The 25,247-nt window shown below is 40.5% G+C and overlaps 1 protein-coding gene across 11 annotated transcripts in view; it reads left to right on the top strand.

Annotated features, from left to right (window-relative positions):
• DOCK9 (dedicator of cytokinesis 9) overlaps positions 1-25,247 on the top strand; it is a 328,156-nt gene that overhangs the window by 35,811 nt on the left and 267,098 nt on the right. For 4 of the 11 annotated variants that reach the window (XM_074962950.1, XM_074962943.1, XM_074962912.1 and 1 more), the window contains exon 1: positions 2,846-3,451. The exons of 5 other annotated variants lie outside the window; for them this stretch is intronic. In XM_074962950.1, the coding sequence (XP_074819051.1) occupies positions 3,290-3,451 (162 nt within the window). In that variant the 5' untranslated portion in view covers positions 2,846-3,289. Of the gene's footprint in view, positions 1-2,844; positions 3,452-25,247 lie in introns of those variants that run through there. 2 more of the 11 variants (XM_074962978.1, XM_074962972.1) reach the window with 1 other exon arrangement.

The raw sequence follows: 25,247 nt of genomic DNA, 5'->3' as shown, positions 1-25,247 counted from the left end.
CATTGGTGTCACTACAGCTTCAGATCACCAACTATCAGGGCCTAAATACATTGGAACACAATATATCCCCTTTATATCTTAGTTCCAGTAAGAGGTGAGAGAGGATGTCTTGGGGAACCAACTAGTAGTGAAAATGTTCTTCCAAGCAGTCATGGATGCATTGGATGCAGCTACTAGCTCTATGGCCACTGCAGTGTTCATGTACAGGGCTTAGTGGTTGCAAGCCTCAGACCTCCCTAAGGAGGTGCAGTTCACCGTTGAGGATTTGCCCTTTGAGGGAACAGAAATCTTTAGTGAGCCCACAGATAACTCTCTACATTTCCTCAAGGATTCCAGTGCTACATTATGGCTAAAGAGTGTGTGTGTATATACACAAGGTTTGAACCGCAAGCCCTTCAGGTACCAAATGCAGACAGACAGGGCATCTTCCTACTCTCAAAGTAGACCTTCCGACTATTCACAGAGGAAGAACCCCAGACACTCCAGGAAGAGGAGATTGTCTTCCTTGACACCTGTTTCTAGGCAGCACATTTTGACGTGAGCATCGAGAGCATACCAAAACCTCTCAAGAACCCATCCCTATTTTTGGCTGTTGCCTTGCACCTTTACACTGGGCTTGATCTGCAATAACTGACCCATGTGAGCTAAAAGTTGTTAACCATGTCTACCCCAACTATTTCCTGCCCCTCTTCAGGGGCCCTTCTCATGAGAGCCAACTAAAATAAGTGGCTTCAGTGCTCTGCATAGGAGCCATAGAGAAAGCATCTCTAGAGAATAGGGAAAGAAGTTTCAGCTCCCCAATATTTCTTTATCCTGAAGAGAAAAGGATGGGTCTTCATCCTATCCTATAGCTGAAATTAAACAAATATATACACGGTCTCAGGTTCAGGATGATAACACTAGATTTAATTATGCCATTTCTTCAGTCTCAAAATTAGTGTGTGGTTCTTGAATTGCAGGATGTGTACTTCCACATTTGCCATCCATTTGGCCCACAGAATGTACCTGTGATTTGCAGTGGGGCCCACTCAGTCAGTACAAGGCCTTACCGTTCCTCTCTCTAGAGCAGTCTTCACAAAATTCCTAGCCATAGTGGCAGCAGGTCTTTTGCAGGAATCTAGGTCTGTCTATACCTAAATGATTGGCTAATCAGAGGCAAATGCCATCAGGATGTCTCTACAGCCCTGAAGTACGTTCTCTAGCTATGAATCTAACTTCATCTTCTAATGAACTACAAGAAATTGTCTAATTTTGTCATAGATGATAGAATTCTCAGGAGCTCTGATCCACTGAAAATCAACCCTGGCATATCTCCCTGAAGATAGATTTCCATCTCTACAGTTAATAATTACCAGTCTCAGATTAACTCCAGCAACCATGGTTTAGAGCTGTTCCTTAGTTTGCTCATCTATAAAATGGGGATGATGCTTGTCTACCTCTGAAGTGCTTCATGGCTGGAAAATTCTCTAGACATTTTTTTTATATCTGTCAGGTGACAGAGTCACTTGCTGGAAAACTTGAAAAATATCTTTACATAGCAACGTTAACTATTTCACTATGGATCGATTTTTAGCAGAAACATCGAACTCATGTGCCAGTAATTTTTGGATATTTGGTTTGGGTGCAGTGGGAACCATTAGTTGCTGAGATGTAGAATAAGAATTTAGTCCCCTTAAACTGCCTCTACAAAGGGTGGGAAAAAGATGAATTTCTTGGTGTACCTCCCTCCCCCATTCCTAACCCCACCCCACAGGTGTTAACAAAAGCCTCAGCAACCTGTGAGATACTAAAAATGAGAACCAACTACCATGCTTTCCTGATGCTAAAAGCCTCACAGTCCCTTATTCACCTGTTCAAACTACAAGATTTCCTCCAGTTTCAGGATAAAGTCCATAGCTTTTAATTCAAAATTAAAAACGTTTGCTCTCATTTCACAGACTAACATAAAATAAGCTTGATTCTGACATACAGTAATTTTGAGATTGTCACTCCACATTTCAATGTGTGTTTTGTCTTGATTTCTAATACCACGAGTCTGCATTTTCAGCTTGTGAAAATTACATAACAGGTGACGTACGTAAGAACAACTTTTCTGATTTTCAGTATCATTTAAGGGCATTTTCACATTATCATTCATAAAGACACCAAAACAGGTTGTGGAATGGGAGTGTTAACTGTTACGATGGATTGTGTTAGGACTCTATACGTGGATATAATGCATTATGTAACCAAGGATTTTGTGTACGTATTTAAAATTTCATACTATATTTTTGTTCCAGAAGTGGATGTTAATCTGAACGAGGTAATCATTTGGCCATGTTCTCTTTTTTTTTTTTTTTTTTTTGCATGATTATTGACTGTTAGCCATTGAGAACTAAACAGTCATTTTCTAGTAGACTGGAACTTATCATAGGTGCAGGAGCTAGGGGTGTGGCAACATCCCCTGGCTTGAAGTGGTTTCCATCAGATACAATTTACAGTTTGGTTCAAAGGCTCTCTGCACTCCCACTATACAAATTGTTTGAGCAACCTTGGAACTTAGTGACAGTTTCTCATACGAAGGAGGAGGGAAGTGAAAAGACTTCTGTGTCAATCTTCTGTTCCCTTGTGGATAGCTATCAGCTAGCTATTATCAGTTCAGGCATAGGCTGGTTCGAAATAGGTTTATACAGTAACAAGTAGCGTGTTTCCATAGCAGCTGTAGTCTAATGATTTTCCTCATTTGACTTTTTTTTCCTCCTCATCAGTTTTGAAGGGCCATATTAAACAACAAAAAGCATATTTAGGTCAAGAAAAGAAGCGTTTGCTAGTACGAACTCTGTGCTAAGCATTCTGGGAGAGTTCTTTCTTGCAGCAGATAAAGGTTCTTTGTGGCTAGCAGCAGAAACTGCAGCACTATCTTCGCAATTTCTTTTTATCTTGGATATGTTCTGAAGATCTTTGAAAAACAGGAATCAGAAGCTATTTTTTAACTGTATGGAATACTTTTTCAGCTGTATCCTACAGTAATAGCATATGGTGAAAGCATCCTATTTGAGAGAGTTTTACAGCTGAACTGTCATTTTATTTTTCCATCACCTTCCTATTTTATTTTATAAGGCTGGATTTTTGGCAGCCTCCTGTTTAACTAAACAAGGTTGCATTATAGAAGCTGGTGGCTTTTATTTTAGTGAGGTACTTGATCCTGGACCTGAAGATGATACAAAGGATAATTGTTCCTGTGGAGCAAAGGAAGACATTCTGCAAATGGAGCCAGGGTTGCTAGAAATGCAAATTCAACACATTTGGAATGGGTTGCACTACTAGTGTGGTTCTGTTTAAAGGCATTCGTACAGTTTTTGAAAGAAACTGTGCTTATATTTGCAAACATCAAGGAGAAAATAATGCCCTTGAATATACAGCACATAGTTTGACCAACGAGGATTCAGGACTACTGATTCATTCATCCCTGGTAAATACTGACTTGTTTAACATAGTTTTCAATTAGTGAGTGAAATTAAAAATCCACATGATAATGTGTATGTAATATCTGTTGTATAAAATGAATTTAATATTGTAGACAATGCACTTGCTGGAATGTGTCATGCATTGCACACGTGTGCATACAAGCCTAGATACAAAAGCTTAAATGTTTTATAGACTTGTACTGATATAGCTTTGAAGAAGCTTTGACTCATGATAGAGGGTTTACATGTGCCCATAGTCTGCAATTTGCTGTTATTAGATCTTATAAGGTACTTACCTTACTTGAAATGACCAAGACAGATTACTATAATATTTGGGGGAAAAAAAGAAACCTTATGACTATTGGTATGTTAAAAAACCCCAATGCAGGTTTAAATTTTTCATTTTCAAATGAACTTATTATGGGTGGGTTTTTTAGGAAGTACACTGCTATAGTAAACTAAACTGGTGAAAGGGGTAGGAGAGTATGCTAGAAGAAAAATCTTTATGGGAGAGCTAATTGCTTTCTAAATGTCTTCTGTTTTTTTGAGGCTCTCTAGGTGTTGTCTGATAGTCCCACCTCAAAACAGGTTTCCTGTGTATCTTCTTCATGCTCCCCAGACTGGTGACGCACATATGCGTCAGATGTATTGTGTCTGGACCCGAGGGGGTGGAAGTGGGCACCAGTTGCTGACCAATTCGCAAAGTGATTTTGGTAGATTTGTAAGGTTATTTTAAATGCTGTATGCACTGCTCATATTAGCTTCTCTGTTGCTGACAAGCTGCATAGAAGAGCTGGAGGGGTGTGTGTGGGTGTGTGTGTGTTGAGGGTAGATTTAAAGGGCTATTTATGAATACAAGTTTGTGTTCGAGAATCTATAGTGTCTGTTAGGTGTTTAGGTTGAGACTAGTTGCAGTTATAGAGAGCTCATGATTTCATCAGGGCATTATAGAAATTAATTCAACAGTATGCTTGATTTTTTTTTTAAAAAGTCTTAATTTTTTTAATACTCACCTTGGCCCTTTTTTTCTCCCTATGTTCTGACTATAACAAAAGACTTAATCTGATGCAGGGAATAGCGGCTTTCTGAGTATAGGAGTAGATGCTGAAAATTTTGACCATTCTCCTCAAATACATTTTCTAAATTACTCAAGGTATCCTCTACCTTCAGTAGTTACGTTGTATATTTTGAAAGTGTGTGTGTGTCTGTGGGTCCGTGTAAGTAAGTAAAAGCTGACATAAAAAGAATGGCTTCCTTAAACAACCTCAATCAGATCCTCACTGTCGGCCATTTTTGAACCATTGGTCTCATTCCACAAGTAATTAAACACTATTAAAAAAATTTTATTTTTTGACTTGGAAAAAATCAGTTTGTCTTGCACTAAAATCAGTATTAACAGTACAAAATAAAATAAGCCATAAAAACAAAAATCCTTAAGCTGCAGTTAACTCAGATTAGTTATATAAATCCAAATATGTGAGTGTGCAGAGAAATAGGAAAAATTTAAGGCAGGGATGACATTTCATAATTTAAGCTAGAGTGAAAATTTGTTATATTGCATTTACATTGTCACTTATTCCTTTGCTTTATTTAGTAATTTTTTGTTCCAGCTGCTATTGCCCCAGGGTTCAGTTGATATTGGTTTAATTCAGCCTTACAAAATTGGCATATAAATGGGTCAGATTAGGCACAAAATTTGCCTGCCTGCCTGTTGCAATTATGGTGATATTTATGTGACAGACATGGAGCTGCTCTAATTTTTGAATATTGTATATTGACCTAGTTATTGGGATATTAACTGTATGAATAGATTGGTTTAATTTAACAAGCAGAAAGGAAATAGTGGCACAAGTTAAATGACCCCATGGTAAACACTTCAGGTGTATAAAACAGTGGGAGAGCAATTGTCTTTGAGGTGTCTGGCTTGCAGGGCGACCTTAGGTAAAATGGTGCCCTAGACGAACTTATATTTTGGTGCCTCTGTCTTACGTGGGCATGGCGCCCTCCCCATTGCCCCTAACCTTTGCACTGTGCCCCCTGTGCCCCTAACCTCTGTACCCCCCTCCTGCGCCCCCATGGGGAAACTGACTTGGATGCATGGAGAAGCTGGCATTGCTGCTTGCTCCCACCCAGAACACTGCTCCTCCGCACACCCGTAGGAAGCTGTGAGGGGAGGAAGCGAGGAGCAACACCAGGGCTCCCTGCAGCCAAGTCACTTTCTCCACCTGAGCTGTGTAAGGGGAGGGCAGGAGAGCAGCAGCTCCTGATGCTCACCTCACCGCACAGCCCAGGTGGGGAAAGTCACTTGGATGCAGGGAGCCCTGGCTTTGCTCCTTGCTCCCCCCTTCACTGGCCACTAGGGGGACATAGAGGAGCGTTTGGGGGGGGAGGGGTGGGGAGCAGTATCTGTGCATCACCGCCCTCCCCCCTCTTCCACCCCCCCCCCCCCATGTTCCTGCATTGGAAGGAAGCAGGGAAAAATTTGGGCAGCCTCCAATGTGGTGCTCCCCTGCCAGCCAGGAGCAGTTCCTGACACTACACCAGCAGTGCTCGCTACTGCGCTGCTGCATGGCGCCACCCCCCGACCACAGCATCCTGGATGGTCGCCCATCCCGAAGGATGGCCCTGTGCTGATCTCCTGCTGAGCTTTCTTTGTTGATTTGGTGCAGAAGGGTAAAAGCCCAGGAACTGAAAAGAACAAAGGACCTTTGTCTGGCTAAACAGGACACCCCTGAGCAGGGAGGTAGCTGTTAGGAGTGCTGTTCCGGAAAACCAGACTAACACACACCCACCCACCTGGGGGTCTGAAGAAGCTTAGCTAGTTTAGATCATCAGGTGATGCCAAACCTCAGATATGAGAAATGCTTATAGATTCTCTTGTTTTCAAATTCTCATCATTTTATGCTTTCTTCTAATTTTTGGTAAATAAACAAAATAATTGTGGTTTGTGGGTGTGGGTTTTTTTTTGTTTTTTTTGTTTTTTTTTGGAAGGTTGTCTGGTCACTGTATATACCTCTGGTCACAGAAGGGAAGAACAGCAGGTGCTTAACCTAGTTGGACCTGCTTTTTAAGCAGCGTGGTTGATATACAGAATACAATAGCCAAGTGTCTGGTTTAAAAGCAGGGAAAAATGAATAATTCTGCCCTAGGAGAGGTTAAGGCATGAAGCTTGACACCTGAGGAGTGCACTCAGACCAGGAAGGGGACAGAGGTGCAGCTCACTCTGCAACAAAGATAATTTAGTTTAAAAAACTCATGCAAGAAGAAATAGTTAAATTTTAAATTCTAGGATCTCTCAGTCACACATTGAATGAAAATTTGTACCATTTTCTCTAAATGCAGATGACTTTTGGGAGAAGAATTTGACTTTCCACCCCTCAAGAATCATGTTTAAGAGCTGTGCTTGGAAGGGAGAGGCTACTGCAGGGGTGGGTAAACTACGGCTTGGGGGCCGCATCCTGCCCTCCAGATGTTTTAATCCAGCCCTTGACCTCCAGCCGGGGAGTGGGGTCGGGGGCTTGCCCCGCTCTTCACGGCTCCCAGAAGCAGTGGCATGGTCCCCTCCCTCCAGCTCCTAAACATAGGGCTCCTAAACGCTGCTCCTGCCCCCGCAGCTCCCATTGGCCACACCTGGCTGTGCCTCCGCATCGGAGCCAGAGGGGGGACATGCCGCTGCTTCTGGGAGGTGCTTGAGGTAAGTGCCACCTGGAGCCTGCACCCCTGACCCCCTCCTGCCCTCCAAACGCCTTGGTCCCAGCCCGGAGCACCCTCCTGCACCCCCAGCCTCACCCCAGAGCCCACAACCCCAGCCTGAGCCCTCACCCCCTCCTGCACCTCAACCCCCAATTTTGTGAGCATTCATGGCCCGCCATACAATTTCCATACCTAGATGTGGCCCTCGGGCCAAAAAGTTTGCCCACCCCTGGGCTACTGGGTTCCTATCACGGAGGAGATAGGCAGGACTACAAGGGATTAGCAAGGCATCACTTTACAGTATCATCTTTTCCCTTTACTCGCCTTGCAGCAGAATAGATGGGTGGATGGTGTTTTTTCAAGAGTAAGTTGTCTGCTAGGATTTGTGTTTGAAATGCAAACCATCCCATTTTCTTTGTTTAGGAGACTGGATAGTCTATAGTATTTTTGAGATAGCAACCCATTAAATTCTAGAGTAAATAATTGAAATAAAACTTTCTGCAAAGAGCCCTGGTCTGGAATTTAAACAGTTTCTTCTTGGCTCTGGCTTAGGTAGCTCTGTAATTTAGCTGTTGATAGACAACTGCCACCAAGCATTGCTCCCTCCTGCAGCAGTTTTTCTTTCCCTTCCTTGTCTCTAGTTATTTCAAGGCAGATCAGGTACTTCTAACTGAGATATAGTTTTGTCACAGTGACAACAGTGGATTCCATGAGGTCCCTCCCCAGTGCAAGAACAAGCACTAAGGGCTTTGATTCCTTTGTATGAACAGTATTTAAAAACTTCCATTAATGGATAGTCTTTAGGAAGTGGTTCTTGGGAGAAATCTGTTTGCATAGTTGGATATCAGTGAAATGGCGAGGGAGTAACTAAAAGTCTTGGACCAGGTGCACTCTGCAGGAGTCTCTTTTCTACTATCTGTGGTGCTGAAGAAGTCAGGAGGTCTCCACCTAGTATTAAATCAGAAATGGCTCTGCTCTTCCATTGCTAAAAAAAAATTAAGGTAATCTGGAGATAGGATGGAAATTTAGTAGATTTAGTGTGTCTCTGCACGTTGCCATCAACCTTTATATCAATATACTTGTCCTTCCCTTTGGGCCAAGAGTGTTTTCAGCACACCACTTTCCCCTGGGGTCTTGTCTCCAGGCTCAGGATCTGCAGGAAGAACTCAGTAGGGCCTCATGCCCAAATGGATACAAATAGTTTAGCCCAGGGGTTTTTAAATTTAACCCCAGAAAATATTAAAGATCACAGTGTCGATTTTCATCATATTGGGTCTTCCTGCCTTTTTCCATATGCCATTCATTCAGTGAAAAGGTCATTTACTAAATATTAAGCACTAATTTTAATTTTAGTTCATATTAAGCTTTACAGAAACAAGCCATTTTTTATATTTTCAAGAACCCAAAAAGGAAGTATTAAATAATTTTACTCAATTCTTTGCCTTCAGAGTTCTTCTTATGTATCCATTGCCCACATAGCTTTCATTTCATCTCACCTGTCTCCACTTTTCGGTCTTTGTTTTGCTTAACCCAGTTACTCCCTTTGTCTCCCTCCACTCTTTGATTTATTTCTGTTTCCATGCTGTCATCTATACTTGGAAAGTCTTAGACTATATTCCAGAATTCCTCCTTAATAGCCAATTATTTCTTGAAGTTCTTCTGTATTGGTATTGTTACTAACTATGGGCTTGTCTATGCGGTTTTCTTTTCCTCAAATCCCATCCAAGTACAGAAAAACCTTGAGTCTCAATGCCTTTCTGTACCTGGGCTGCTGTTCCTTGAAAACAAAATGATCTCTATCTTTTATTTGACATTTCTGATTTAAATTCCACTGTTTTTATTGTAACAATGCCAGATTCTCTAGGCAAGGAAAATTCTTCAAACACTGTATTTTATTACGGTAATGCATAGGGCCATCTGATATGGTGTCATTGTGTTAGGGAATAAAACTGTCCCTGCCTAAAGACTTTACTATCTAAATAGATAAAACAAATAGTAGGGGAAAGAGATAGAATAGAAGCAGAGTGAACAATGCGATGGCAGCAAATCTCGTATTCTATTTTTTTTGTTTCATTTAAATTAGAGCCGTCAAGCAATTAAAAAAATCGTGATTAATCACACTGTTAAACAATAATAGAATAACATTTAAATACTTTTGGATGCTTTCTATATTTTCAAATATATTGATTTCAATTACAACACAGAATACAAAGTGTACAATGCTCACTTTATTTTTGATTACAAGTATTTTCAGTGTGTAAAAACAAAAAAATAGTGTTTTTAAATTCACCTAATACAAGTACTGTAGTGCAATCTATTTATCATGAAAGTTGGACTTACAGATGTAGAATTATGTACAAAAAAAGCATTCAAAAATAAGTATAAAATTTTAGAGCCTGCAAGTCCACTCAGTCCTACTTCTTATTCAGCCAATCGCTCAGAAAAACAAGCTTGTTTACATTTGCAGGAGATAATGCTTCCAGCTGCTTGTTTACACGATCACCTGAAAGTGAGAACAGGTGTTCTCATGGCACTGTTGTAGCCGGCGTCACAAGGTATTTACATGCCAGATGCGCTAAAGATTCACATGTCCCTTCATGCTTCAACTAACATTCCAGGGGACATGCATCCATGCTGATGATGGGTTCTGCTTGATAACAATCCAAAGCAGTGCGGACCAATGCATGTTCATTTTCATTATGTGAGTCAGATGCCACCAGAAGAAGGTTGATTTTCTTTTTTGGTGGTTCGGGTTCCATAGTTTCCGCATCAAAGTGTTGCTCTTTTAAGACTTTTGAAAGCATGCTCCACACCTCGTCCCTCTCAGATTTTGGAAGGCACTTCAGATTCTTAAACCTTGGGTTAAGTGCTGTAGCTATCATTAGAAATCTCGACATTGGTACCTTCTTTGTATTTTGTGAAATCTGCAGTGAAAGTGTTCTTAAAATGAACAACATGTGCTGGTCATCATCCGAGACTGCTATAACATGAAATATATGGCAGAATGCGGGTAAAACAGAGCAGGGGATATACAGTTCTCCCCGAAGGAGTTCAGTCACAAATTTAATTAAACACATTTTTTTTTAACGAGTATCATCAGCATTGAAGCATGTCCTCTGGAATGGTGGCTGAAGGAGGAGGGGGCATAGGCATGTTTAGCATATCTGGCACTTAAATACCTTGCAGTTCACACTACAAAAGTGCCATGCAAATGCCTGTTCTCACTTTCAGGTGACGTTGTAAATAAGAGGGCAGCATTATCTCCTGTAAATGTAAACAAACTTGTTTGTCTTAGCAATTGGAAGAACAAGAAGTAGGACTGAGTGGACTCGTGGGCTCTGATGTTTTACCTTGTTTTGTTTTTGAGTGCAGTTATGTAACAAAAATACTATATATTTTTAAATTGCACTTTCACGACAGATTGCACTACAGTACTTGTATGAGGTGAATTGAAAAATACTATTTCTCTTATCATTTTTACAGTGCAAATATTTGTAATAAAAAATAATGCACACTGATTTCAATTACAACATAGAATACAATATATATGAAAATGTAAATATTTTAAAATTTCCAAAATATTTAAATTTCAATTGGTAATTCTACTGTTTAACAGTGTGACTAAAACTGCTATTAATCACAATTAATTTTTTTGAGTTAATTGTGTGAGTTAACTGCGATTAATCGACAGCTCTAATTTAAGTCCTTTTAGTGGGGTTATATTAGGAGAGGAATTAGGTAAATGGAAAGATAAAGGAGGGTGGGAGGTGGAGAAGAGTGGGCAGGTTATGTTGGAGCAAACAGCCAATCAGCACTGGAAAAAAATATTTAGAATGAAAACTGCAGGAAGCAATGTGACACCTGTAATTTTCAGTATGCTTGAACTGCTTTCTGTGCTGCTGTGCTAGTTTCAATCTTTTTCAGTTCTGTTCAATACTTAATCTTTAAAATTGCTGCTTAGTAATGAAAGCACTGAGATCAGTTGTCAGATTTTAAAGATCTTTAATGTAGTTTGTATGCTATGACTTGGTCCTCTAAAGGACTTGGTTAATCAGTATTTGAGAATCTTTCAATTAGTTCAGTCTGCAGTGGAAAAATATTTTTAATATGAAAACTATTACTTAATTTTTGAATGCGGGATTTCCTAGACGTGAGACGGAACATGGGCCATGTCATTGCATGGATTCTGAAAGGCTGCATGCCTAGGCCCTGAATGTGGTGAATTAGATAATCCTAACTTTTCAAAAGCAGGATCAGGTGTTTACTAAAAACAATCAAAAAAATTTGCCAACCTAATTCTTACACAAAGTAAAATTCTCAACTAATTCCAAATGCATTAATATAACCTGTTAACTCAACAGTATTATAAGCTTTAGATATTGGTGAATGTCATCTTCTGCATAGTCTACTGACAGAAATACTTGTGAGTCCCTTGCAAATCTGAATACACTGGGATGTCAGAAGGACTAAGGGCTTGTCTACATGGGGGAAATTGATTGGCTTATTCCACTATAGCTATGCCAATCGGCTGTAGCTATTCTGGAATGACTTCCTGTGTGGACACTTCCTTCTTGAATAATATTACAATTTTTAATTCGAGAATAGTGTCTACTTAAGTTCCCTGTAAGCTGCGCGGCTGCGCAGCAGCCTTGTTAGCACTGTGCAGGAGCTCAGGGAACCTGACCGGGGAATGGCCGAGGGAGGGGCACCCCTACCCTGGCCCAAACCTGGCCAGGGCTGCCCGGACCCGGACTCAGCCGCAGCCGGGGCACCCTTACCCAGGCCCAGCTAGGCCCGAACCTGCCAGGGGAGAGGCGCCTATCCTCCGGCCCTAGCCCTGGAGCTGCCGCAGCGAGGAGGGGCGCCTTTCCAGCACTCGCCCAGGCAAGACCACACCCAGCTGCAGACACAGACTGCAGACACAGACTGCAGTCAGATCTGTGTAAGAGGATTCACCCAACATTCACATGTGCAGCCACTGTGGAGAGAGAAACCCCAGATAATATTGTCTTGCACTGTATAGAAAGATCTGCACTGTACCAGCTCATAAAAATTCGCCCTCTCCCTCAATGTGGAGGCAGAGAGATGCACAACTTCTTCCCCCCACCCACCATATGAATTGCACAAGCTGGGTTATATTATAGACAAGAAATAAGTTTATTAACTATAAAAGATAGGTTTGAAGTGATTATAAGGGATAGCAAACAGAACAAAGCAGATTACTAAACAAATAAAACAGTACATGCATACTAAGCTTAAGATCTTTGAGACTAGTTTCAAGAAGTAATTTCTCACCCTAAATGTTGTTTCAGGCAAGTTGCCGAGTTTCTGTAGCTAAGAGTTCCAGTTATTTCTCTTTACAGACTAGATTCCTGTCTTAGTCTGGACTCAGCCCTTGCCTTTCCCACCTCTGTTTCTTTGTCTCTTCAGGTACTTTCAGCAGTCTGTCTTTCTTGGGCAGGAAAGCAACAGAGAAGAGTCCTGTTTGCCTTACTCCCCAGCCTTAAAAAAAGATGTACATAAGGCAGGAATCTTTTGTTTTCCCCGTCTTGACCTCCCCCTCGGTTTAGTGGAAAATTACTAGAAGTCCAAGATAGTGTTTAGTACCAGGCGACAGGACCACCTGACCAAGTAGTGTCACAGCTATGTTCCAGGACGCCTCTCAGGAAGGAGAGAGGTTAGTATCTTCAAAGTCTTATTGCTTCCTCCTGATGGCCCATCAATGCAGCTAGCCTGTTGTCTGGTGGGTGTCTCCCAAATATACACACAGTTGTAATTGTTACATGGTCAGTAACCTTTCCAATGACTACCTTTTGAAGACCCATCTTGCGTAAAATACATCTGTTATGCCATATCCATATCATAAGCATATTTCCATAAAGAATATGGGGTGTAACGTCACAATGTATAGTGAGGATTCCAGTGTGCATCACTCTGCACTTGTAAGCATTGAATTTTATCTGCCGTTTTCTCGCCCAGTCACTCACTTTTATGAGATCTCTCTGTAATTCCTTTGGACTTAACTATCTTGAATGATAGTGTATCATCTGCAAAGTTTGCCATTTCATTGTTTCATCCCCTTTTGTAAATAATAAATATGTGGAACAGGACAGGTCTCAGTATGGATCCTTGGGGAACTCTGCTGTCCACCTCTTCATTGTAAAAACTGACTATTTATCCTACTCTTCATTTCCTATCTTTCAACTGATTACTGATTCACGAAAGGACCTTCCCTCTTATCCTGTGGCTACTTAGATTCCTTTAAGAGACTTTGGTGAGGGACCGTGTGAAATGCTTTCTGAAAATCCAAGTACACTGTGTCAACTGGATCACCCTTATCCATGTGCTTGCTGATTTCCTTAAATAATTCTAATAGGTTGGTGCAGCATGACTTCCCTTTACAAAAGCCGGTTTCACACGTCTCCAACAAATCGTGTTTATATATGTGTCTGATAACTCTGTTCTTTCTATAGTTTCTTCCAATTTGGTCGGTAGTGAAGTTAGGCTCTCTGGCCTGTAACTGCCATGATCTCCTCTGGATACCTTTTTTAAAATTAGCATTATGTTAGCTGCCTTCCAGTCATCTGGTTCAGAGACTGATTTCAGTGATGGGTTACATGCTCCTGTTAGAGTTGCAGCCGTGTTAGTCTGTATCCGCAAAAAGAAAAGGAGTACTTGTGGCACCTTAGCGACTAACCAATTTATTTGAGCGTAAGTTTTCGTGAGCTACAGCTCACTTCATCGATGATAAAGGTGCCACAAGTACTCCTTTTCTTTATGCTACTGTTAGTAGTTCTGCAGTTTCACATTTGAGTTCCTTCATAACTCTTGGGTGAATACCATTGGGACCTTGACACTTAATACCATTTAGTTTATCAATTTGTTCTAAAACTTCTATTGACACATCAATTTGGGACACTACTTCAGTTTTGTTGCCTAGAAAAAATAGCTGTGATGTGGAGTGTCTCCCCACATCCTCTGCAGTGAAGACTGATGCAAAAGAATTCATTTAGCTCCTCTGCAATGGCCTGGCCTTCCTTGAGTGCTCTTTTAATACTTTTGTCATCTAGTGGCTCCCAGTGCCTGTTTGGCAGACTTCCTGCTTCTGATGTACTTGAAAACTATTTTACTGTTGGTTCTTGCATATTTAGCAAGTTACTTCAAATTCTTCGTTGGCCTGCTTAATTATACTTTTAAATTTTACTTGCCAGAGTTTGTGCTCCTTCCTATTTTTTTATTAGCATTGACATTCAAATTTTATTGATGCAGAATAGAAAGAAAAACGAAGACACTTGATCATCCTCTTTGTCAGGAAGCCAGATGTCTTTACACCTACCAGTGTCCAGCAGTAACATTGAAGACATCTTAAGTAGGCATGCTGTGACCAGTAATGAATGGTCATTGAAATGGTCTGTCACAGAGCTAATATTGTGTCATTGGGGGACTGCTGTGAAGATTACATCAAATGCATGTTCTGCTTAACAGGAGGTCTGAGTCCGGGCTCATTACCAGATGCTTCTTTCCTTTGGTGTTCTCAGATGTCATTGGTCCCCAGAATAGTATTCAAGATCAAACAGGATGACCACAGTTCTATCCTGATAGCTTCTTACTGGCCATGACAGGTTTGGCTACCAGGCCTGCTAACGAGGTCCATACAGTCTCCTCTACACCTCCCGGTCTGCTGAGTCATCCCATAATATTCTAGAACCAAAATCCGATGTTATGCTTTATGGCTTGGATGTTAGCTGGTTGAGTGCTGTCAATAGACTGTGCCCTGTTAGATTCAGAAAATTGTTATCCACAGTAAGACATTTTCCACCAGGAAGACTTTCTCCTCCAAATGGAATTTTTTTTTACATAGCAGCAGCAGGGTGGATTTGGTTTAAATCACTAGTCAGGAAGACTAGATTTAATCATGGGTTTCTACATAAAAATGCATTCTTGTTGGTTGTTATAACCTTCATACATATTCTTCACAACTCAGAGATATAGGTTTTATTTTTAGAAGGTACACACTATACATTTTTAAACAGGGATTTATTTTGAAAACTTTTCAGATTATTTTTACAGCTATATCAGAAAATGAATGATTGGTTATTTCATTTACCAAAGGTAACTGAAACAGATATTTATGAAGTCATTGGGAGGTGACCTCCAATTCAACAGGTTAATCAGTAATATTTGGAGGCTTTTCTTGCCATGCTGTATTAGGAAGAGAACATCACCGGACAGACATTTAAATTGTTTTATTTAACAAAAACAACAACGTTATGTATTCTGGATTTTTTTCATCAGCAAACCTATAATATTTTAACAAAACAAGCATACATCCCTCGTTTCTCACATTTGTCTCTAGACTTCTTCTCCTTGTCCAGATCTATTTCGTCCCCAACTATCTTCTATTCATTGAACTTTTTGAAACTTTGCACTTTTAGAGAGGTAAGGGATTGACTCTGTGTACACAAATTTGCAGAGGGACAATAGAGTTGAGGTCTGTTATTTCTCACCTCTATTTTATTTTATTTTATTTTATTTTAAAAACATTTTTTGCTGTTAACAGGCATGTTACCTCTGGAAACACACATCCACAGTTTGAGAACTGCAAAACTAAGCATCTCTGATGGTATCTTCTAGACTGAGCACTGAGTCCCATTGGGTAGATAGAAAGATTAACCTAAATAATCTATACAGAAGTCTGTGGAACCTCATAAGATTGGGTCCCTAATCCATGAACTATTGGAACTCATTTACAAAACTTTTCTTCAACATTACATGAATCTATTGTCTCATACCATAGACTTAGAATTTATAATCCCTATTCCATGATGAGATATCTTTGAGCTATAATGTATCTTAATTAAAACTATGTTTAGATCGGATTTTTTTGATAAAATGTTTTTTGAGGAAAAAAATCTATTCCTTCCCACCCCCCCTCACCCCAAATCATTGATATTTATCCACCCTGATCAGTAGGCCAAAACAATAGATCCAGTAGAGGCACTGATACTGAAGATTCTTGACAACGTGCTGAACTGGCCTTTACTCTTAAGACCACCTTGCAGCATTATTGGCATGTCATTGCCTGGTATCGTCACACTCAATCTTCTCACATCCATTAGTATCAAAATTCCTTACAGGCCTCTTTCATACTTACCCTTTGGTTACAGACCTGACTCCCTTGTGGGATCTCAACTTTGTCCTCTTGCATCTCAGTCTTCTCTGAACCACGGACCAAATGCTAAGTACATCACCTTATCGTCAAGATGGTCTTTTTGGTGGCCATCACTTCAGCTTGGAGTCACTGAGCTTTAAGCTCTCACTGAAGGATGCATGAGGCAGTCCAGCCATAGGGACAAGGTGGTTTTAAGATTACACCCTAAGTTCCACCTGAAGGTCCGTTGAGACTTTCACTTGAGCCAGTTGATAACCTTGCCAGTTTTCTTCCTTCAGCTTCACTTTATGTTTGGAATGAGGAAACTGCACACGCTGCATGTCTCCAGTGCTGTGCTACATTACCTTAATAGGGCCAAGGCTTTTTAATTGTCTCCTCGCTTCTTTATGGCTGTTACTGGCACACCTGCTATCATCTGGCTGGCAAGCCTCTTCCTCCAAACATTGACATACTCCACCAGGGTAAAGGCTGCATCTACTGCCTGCCACAGGAACATTCCAATCTCAGATGTGTAAGGCTGTGGAGCGACTCCACTGATTTCCGTTAAACATTCTGACTTTGACATGGCAGCCAGGAGAGAGTGAGTTTGGGAGGGCAATGCTACAGTTGTTTGATATGGCTGGAACTCCTGACTCCTACTACCCAGGTAGCATGTTGTTTTGCTGGTGACCTACAGTGGCATAGTCAGAGAATGTTACTTACCCTGATGTGACTGTGCTTCTTGTGGATGTTGTAGTCGGTGTAGACTCTCCCTACATCCCTACTTTTTGGAGTCCTCCGCTAACATGGGCTTTGAATTGCAGGGGAACTGAAGGAGGATCGTGGCCATCCTACTCTTTATGCCATCCTATGGGAGCATGAGGAGGCACAAGGTGTGTGTGTGTGTGGGGACTCTTCAGAGACTAGTGTGCAAAGTCAGTCCGGTCTTGCACTCATATGCACTTGACATCTCAAAGTCCAGTCCCCTCATGGCAGGACTATTTATTATCTAGACAATCCCGAAAAGGTATTTGTCTAACCTGCTCTTAAAAATCTCGTGGTGTTCTTTCTAATTCATTGTAACAGGTTTCAGAGTAGCACCCGTGTTAGTCTGTATTCGCAAAAAGAAAAGGAGTACTTGTGGCACCTTAGAGACTAACCAATTTATTTAATTTGTTGGTCTCTAAAATGCCACAAGTACTTCTTTTCTTTTTAATTCATTGTTTATTCTAATACATCTCAATAAAGAAAAAATAATGGATGTAATTATAGCCATGGAAGTTGGTGATATTAACACTGGCTGTGTAATAATAGTTAGTGACCTTTTTCCCCCTGACCCAGATCATGGGGCTGGGTCTAGGAAGAAGTTTAGTTATCAGCATTCCTGTGCCTCATGATGGTCCTTACTTCAATAATACTGTCATTCTTCTGCTCTTCAAAGTTGCCCATCCTTCCTCAAAGTCCCCATATGAGTTTCTCATGTTATCTACATCCCTCCTAGTCCCCATCCTCCATGGTGTGCTTTTACTCCATCAAGGAATCAGATGTGGGTGGGCATGCATGGTGAGCAAGTCTTTTGGGAGTGGAAAGGAGACATCCATGTGAAGGGTTGAGAATAGGAGAATACTTGTCTGTTGGGTAGAGAGCCTGGGTGCCTGAGGGATTTAGTTTAGTCAGGAGAGCCCAGTGTCTCCTTGCCAAGGTATTGGTGTTTTGTGCACCAGGGGAGCCAGAGTATCTGCTCCAAGTAAGTGGTGTGGAAAGTGCTCCCAGGGCACGAAGTGCATTAAGTGCTCCTTATTGCACTAGGCAGCAGTGCTATGGGGAGCCCTTCAACCGCCAGTGCTTATTGTGATGTGTTTGTAAAGATGAAGAGACTGAGTTTTGGGATATTTTGTTAGGATAAAAAGAAAAAAGAAAAGGAGTACTTGTGGCACCTTAGAGACTAACCAGTTTATTTGAGCATGAGCTTTCGTGAGCTACAGCTCACTTCATCGGATGCATGGCATATCGTGGAAACTGCAGAAGACATTATATACACACAGAGACCATGAAACAAAACTTCCTCCCACCCCACTCTCCTGCTGCTAACAGCTTATCTAAAGTGATCATCAAGTAGGGCCATTTCCAGCACAAATCCAGGTTTTCTCACCCTTCTCCCCCCCCCCCCCCCACACATACAAACTCACTCTCCTGCTGGTAATAGCCCATCCCTCTTTGAAACCTCTCTTTATAATGCGCATGATAATCAAGGTGGGTCATTTCCAGCACTAATCCAGGTTTTCTCACCCCCCCCCCCACACACACCCCCCTCCAAAAACCACACACACAAACTCACTCTCCTGCTGGCAATAGCTCATCTTACAATGTGCACAGCAATAATCCAAGTTTAACCAGAACGTCTTGGGGGGGGGGGGGGGTTTGTAGGAAAAAAACAAGGGGAGATAGGCTACCTTGCATAATGACTTAGCCACTCCCAGTCTCTATTCAAGCCCAAATTAATAGTATCCAAGCGAATACTCACCAACAACCACATACCACACAACAGAACCACTAACCCATGAACCTATCCTTGCAACAAAGCCCGTTGCCAACTGTGCCCACATATCTATTCAGGGAACACCATCACAGGGCCTAACAACATCAGCCACACTATCAGAGGCTCGTTCACCTGCACATCCACCAATGTGATATATGCCATCGTGCCAGCAATGCCCCTCTGCCATGTACATTGGTCAAACTGGACAGTCTCTACGTAAAAGAATAAATGGACACAAATCAGATGTTAAGAATTATAACATTCATAAACCAGTCGGAGAACACTTCAATCTCTCTGGTCACGCAATCACAGACATGAGGGTCGCTATCTTAAAGCAAAAAAACTTCAAATCCAGACTCCAGCGAGAAACTGCTGAATTGGAATTCATTTGCAAATTGGATACTATTAATTTGGGCTTGAATAGAAACTGGGAGTGGCTATCTCCCCTTGTTTTTTTCCTACAACCCCCCCCCAAGACGTTCTGGTTAAACTTGGATTATTGCTGTGCACATTGTAAGGTGAGTTATTGCCAGCAGGAGAGTGAGTTTGTGTGTGTGGTTTTTGGAGGGGGGTGTGTGGGGGGGGGGCGGTGAGAAAACCTGGATTAGTGCTGGAAATGACCCACCTTGATTATCATGCGCATTATAAAGAGAGGTTTCAAAGAGGGATGGGCTATTACCAGCAGGAGAGTGAGTTTGTGTGGGGGGGGGGGGGAGAAGGGTGAGAGAACCTGGATTTGTGCTGGAAATGGCCCTCCCTGATGATCACTTTAGATAAGCTGTTAGCAGCAGGAGAGTGGGGTGGGAGGAAGTTTTGTTTCATGGTCTCTGTGTGTATATAATGTCTTCTGCAGTTTCCACGATATGCTATGCATCCGATGAAGTGAGCTGTAGCTCACGAAAGCTCATGCTCAAATAAACTGGTTAGTCTCTAAGGTGCCACAAGTACTCCTTTTCTTTTTTCTTTTTACGAATACAGACTAACACGGCTGTTACTCTGAAATTTGTTAGGATAGTAGGATATGTGAGCTGAGGTTGGTGTGGGGTGAATCTTCGCTTAACTGGCAATTGCCTGAATTTTTAGCAAGGGTGTTCTAGGAAATACATATGAGTAACCTTAACTTGAAAGGTAAAAGTTATTTTGTATGGGGATATGTTTTAAGGCTTCTAAATCAAGTGATTTCATAATTCCTTTCCTGGCTTTGATATAGCATAGTAGTTAATTTTCTGCTGTTTTAATATGCTTATTGTTACTCCATTTAGCCTTTGATTAAACTACCCAGTAAGAGAGTATGATAACTCAATTTAGATGGGATTTTTTTTTAAAGGATTTAAGTGATTTTAGGAGCACAGGCCTCATTGAATGTTACTAAATTGCATAGGCATGTTTTGAAATCCCACCCTTCATTTTAAGCTCAGTAAATCAAATGCACTTTGTTGGCATCTTGCTTTTTAAAATTTAACTTTGGATCTACAAACAACTTGATTGATATAGCTATGTTTGGCAGGTAGTTATTGCACATTTTAGCTGATCTTTTTCTTTTGCTAAAAAAAAATCTCATTGATTAAAGTTTTTGTCCCAACCTGACTAGTCAGAAAAACTGGGAAGAGTGGTGGGAGACCATACAGATTGGAAATATGTTTTTTAGCTGCTAAGCTATGATTTTTGTTAATTGGTCAAAGGGGGTTTCCTGACATAATCTGTTCATGTCATATTTTTAAAATGTCAATGTTTTAATCAAGGGAGAAGCATTCATTTTTATGGAAACTGTGTATAAACTGAAAATGGAGAAGAGGATAAAGTAAAAAACTTGAAAAAAATCATAAAACTAATACGATACAGCTATAGTTCAGTACAATACATTTTTTCATAAATATTTCTGTATTTTTAAAACTATCATGCTTATATTTTTTCCTCCACTCTTTTGGGGAACAGAAGAGAGACTCTTTATTTGAATGCCACTGAGTTAATTTTAATTCAATTTAAAAGAAGCTGCTGAGCAGCAGAAAACCCCATTTGGGTTTTAAATGAAGGATTTTGGCCATGACTGACCTAAGTAGACACATCAGTAAGAGTTAAAAAAAAAAAAAAAAAAAAAATTACACTGTAAATAGTGTTAACATTTTAACTCTGAAGTTTTTATTGTTCATATTAATGTTTACAAATTCATTATGCCTAGTAAACTGGTGACCTTAAAATTCTGATTACATCTTATGTATATAAAAATCGCAGTCAATCTCGATGAAACAGATTCCTGTTTGGCAGCTGCATCCTCAAGTAATGGTATAATTTAGTTTAAACTGCTCTGTACTTCCGTACTGTGAAAACAAAAGGAGGCAGTGTAAAATAGAAGCAAAGGTGCAGCTAAACATTCTTGAACTATTGTCTGCTTTTATTTACACAGGAAAATAATCTGTTTTTTGTAAATTTAAATAAAATTGCTATGGTTTCCTTCCTAACTTTTAACACAGCTGTGAAGAAGGTTGTTTACCAGGCACTACTTTTGTTCTTTAATCAGTTCAGTGGTCAAGTTGTAAAGAAATATTTTTAAAATTTAACACATGGAGTTGTAAGGTCATTTGTTGGAGAGAAGGCTAACACATAATAGAAAAATATAATTACATTGTTCAGATTCAGAATGGCCAGTTAATTCATTATGTATCCTTATTGTGTGGAATGCTTGCAAACACTAAACTGTATTTATTGTTGTACACAGAGTACCATTAGCTAAACTCAGTTTCCAGTTGCAGTGATTTGTAAGTTGGAATAGTTTGTGATGAGGATGTTTGCATCTTTTGCAAAGACTGATTAACTAATGTGTTCGGGAATGCTGGAACAATTTGTATGCGGGGGTGTGTGCTGAGAGCCATTGAACCAAACTGTAAACCCTGTATACAATGGAAACAACTTTAAGCCAGGTGGTGCGGCAGCACCCCTCCTTCCAGCACCTCTGACTGCTTTATCATAAAAGTTGCTGTCGAATGAGGCAACTTCTTAGTCCCTATCAGAAAAAAATCATAAGGTTGGTGTATAGTTAATTAGGATACATAATACATGGAAGTGAGATCATAATTAGCAGAATATCTGAGGAAAGATAACTGTGTAAATATAGCAATAGGGAGTTGAGAATTTTCTTGTGGAATGAAGGTGGAATCCCCAAATCAAACTCTTAATTTGTTAGTGTTCAGTGTGGACTTTAAAAGGATAAGAAAAACATTTCCTTTCTTCATCGTGACTCTATCTAACTGCAAAGTAGTAGGTTGGTAATAACTTCAGTTCCGTTGTGGCTTTGGAATGCCCACATGTGAAACAGATGCTCAAGAGCAGTTGCATGTAAATATTCTGACAAGGGCAGTCATGTATGTGCTAAGGTTTTTTAGAGACACGATATCCGATCTTACTGTGATAATGGCTGCAGTATAACACTATCAATGCCTTCTACATAAAGTCAATAGCAAAGTTCTTACTGGACTTCATGGAGTCTCTCTGGCTTATCTTTCTTTTCAGAGTTAAAAAAAAAGTGCTTCATGTATGGGGTTTTGTTTTGCCAGTTGGTTGACTTGTTCATTTTGGGTTTTGAGTGAGTGTGAGTGTCAGGATTGGGAGGGTATTTGGGTAGGTGGAGGTGTCAGTATTGTGGTGATCCTGATTCAAACAGGCAAGGCTGCTGTGCTTTGCATAAATAAGCAAGGAAGTACTCTTTGTGTCTGGAAGCCCTGCTGGTGCAGGCTCTGTCTCAGTGTTCCTATTTGCCACATACCTGGCAGAAGGAGAGTGTTACTGCAGATGCGAAACTTAAGTAACAATGGATCCTTATGAATAGTTTCTGTAGCAGAGAGTGATGGACCAGGGCTTCCTCCAGTGAAGGACTCTAGAAGCTGATCTTTCAATTATCTGTACCAAAAAGCTTATCAGTCTTCAGCTCATGGCAACAAGAAAAGATCGCATTAGCAAGGAACTCTTGTATACCTTTCTATCATTCCCTCCGGTGGCAAAGGCCCTGCCTGACAAGCTATGCGGAGACAGTTTAACGATCACTAGGGCCCTACCAAATTAAGTCAAAGGATTTAAAAAATCATACATTTCATGATTTCAGCTATTTAAATCTGAAATCTTATGGTGTTTGTAATTGCAGGGATCCTGACCCAAAAAGGGGTTTTTTGGGGTGTGCGTGTCACCAGGTTATTGTAGGGGGGGTTGCGGTACTGCTGCTGGTGGTGGCATTGTCTTCAGAGTTGGGCAGCTGAAGAGTGGCAGCTTCTAGCCAGGAGCCCAGCTCTGAAGGCAGAGCTGCCACCAACAGCAGCGCAGAAGTTAGGCTGGCATGGTATGGTATTGCAATCCTTACTTCTGCGCTGCTGCCTGCAGAGCTGGACCCTCAGTCAGCAGCTGCCACTCACCGGCCGCCCAGCTCTAAAGGCAGCAGCGCAGATGTCAGGGTGGCATGGTATGCATTGCTGATGGCGGGGCACCAAGCAATACTGCAATCCTCCTAAAATAACCTTGCTACCCCCTTGCAATTCCCTTTTGGGTCAGGACCGCCAAATTGAGAAACACTGGTTTCCCCGATGAAATCTGTACAGTATAGGATAAAAGCACACACAAGACAAGATTTCACAGTCTGTGACGTGTTTTTCATGGCCATGAATTTGGTAGGGCCCTAATGATCACAATAGCCTTTACTGGCTCATGGAGTATAGTTCTCAGCTCTTTTCTAGATATCAAAGGCATTACATTAAGATCAGTCTGGCCTCTGATAATCACTCTAAACCAGGGCACTTAATTCCATTCCAGTGTTGCAGGCCCCTCCTTGGCAGCCCTTCATGTTGAGTAATTTAAAATCACTTCTAGCCTTGGCATTCCACATCCCCTACCAATTGCTTCACCTTCATAAGAGAACATTTACGTGTGGTCTTTGGTATCTCTTAATCAATATTTAATCTTTGACAGGTCTTTACTTCTCACCCTGTGACAAAAAATAGAGTATTTTGGCTTGTTTGTGGTTAATGTGATGCTGTTTAAAATCCAGAGCTTTTATGTACATTAAATAAGGTGTGAATTAGTGTGTATTTTACCCCAAAATCTCAACTATCTTTTAGATAGTGCTGACTTCGGTAACAGAAAATTCATGCTATTGTCTAGATCTTAATCCCTGGAGGCTGGTATGTTTTAAACCAGTGGAAATTTTGACCATTTGTGCAGATGCTTGTTTATACAAAGAGTTGGGTGGTGCCCAAACATTCAAGCAATCAGTAATGACTAATCTAAAAGCCATCTGTACCTTTTTCTAAAAGTTGTAGTTGGTATCTTCTCTACAGTCTTAATTTATAAAATTGGTAATTGCTTTTTGTGTATTATTTTTTGAAAGATTAAACCCTGAATACTTCTGATTATATTTGGAGATTGAGAATTTAAGAAATCTGGTTTTTGCAGAACCTCATAAACCATGGAAACAGAAAGTTACCTGTTCCCAGTATTATGTTACTGTCATAGATTCCTTTGCTCCAAACACTGCAGTCCTTTTAGGCTTTAACCATATTGAGTTCTAATGTGACCTGTGATTTATGCTTACCTACCCAACATTTGTGCTCAGGATAGCGCTTTTCTATAGCTAAGTGTAATGTTAACTCTTGAACTACACTTCATATTAACTCATAAATAAAGGCAAGCCATTTGTTTAGATTGTCTTTCTGACTCTGTCAATGACTCATTTTGTGATAATTACAAGTCACTTCACATCCCTACCTCAGTTTCCCCACCTCAAAAATACATTGAGGTAGGTATTGCATAATGAATGCTGATTGAGTGCTTTCAGACTTCAGATGGAATTGTTAAATATTTTTGTGACTTTTAAAGAACTAAGTAATTTAGGATTTCTCCATCTCTTTGAGAAGTCATAGCACCAGAATGCTTGCACGCTTTCCAGGTAGATAAAATACAGAGTAAAAATTGTTTCTTCAAAGAGTGTAGCTGAATTTTTTTTCTTGTTTCAGTTGCTTTTTTTTTCTTGAAGTCCTCAAAGCACTTGATTTTTTTTAAATATGAAAATCAGCTATTTAAAAATACTAAATATCCAGCAGCTCCTATTAGCAATGGAACTTTGACTGGGTGACTGAGCATTCCCAAGGTTGGAGATACATTTAAGATACATTACATTTGTCCTTGTAGTGTGAAGCATGTTGTTGTTTATCCACCAGGATAGGAAATCTAATGATAGCAGGTAATAGCTTGCCTTACGTTTGGCTAACATATCTAGAACTTTTGGAAGGAGGTGTATATTATTGTGAAGCAGGCTTGACTGAATATTCTGTAGCTGCCACCAGCTATAATTCCTCAATACTTAACAATTTATATCCTCTCACTCTGCCCTGTGTCTTTCAGGTAATGTAACAGCACCTTTTTAATAATGTTCCGTTTT

This window comes from Natator depressus, chromosome 1, assembly GCF_965152275.1.
Source record: "Natator depressus isolate rNatDep1 chromosome 1, rNatDep2.hap1, whole genome shotgun sequence".
NCBI classification, from domain to species: domain Eukaryota; kingdom Metazoa; phylum Chordata; order Testudines; family Cheloniidae; genus Natator; species Natator depressus.
The sequence above is the reverse complement of the archived record's forward strand: the minus strand, read 5'-3'. Positions and strand labels throughout refer to the sequence as shown.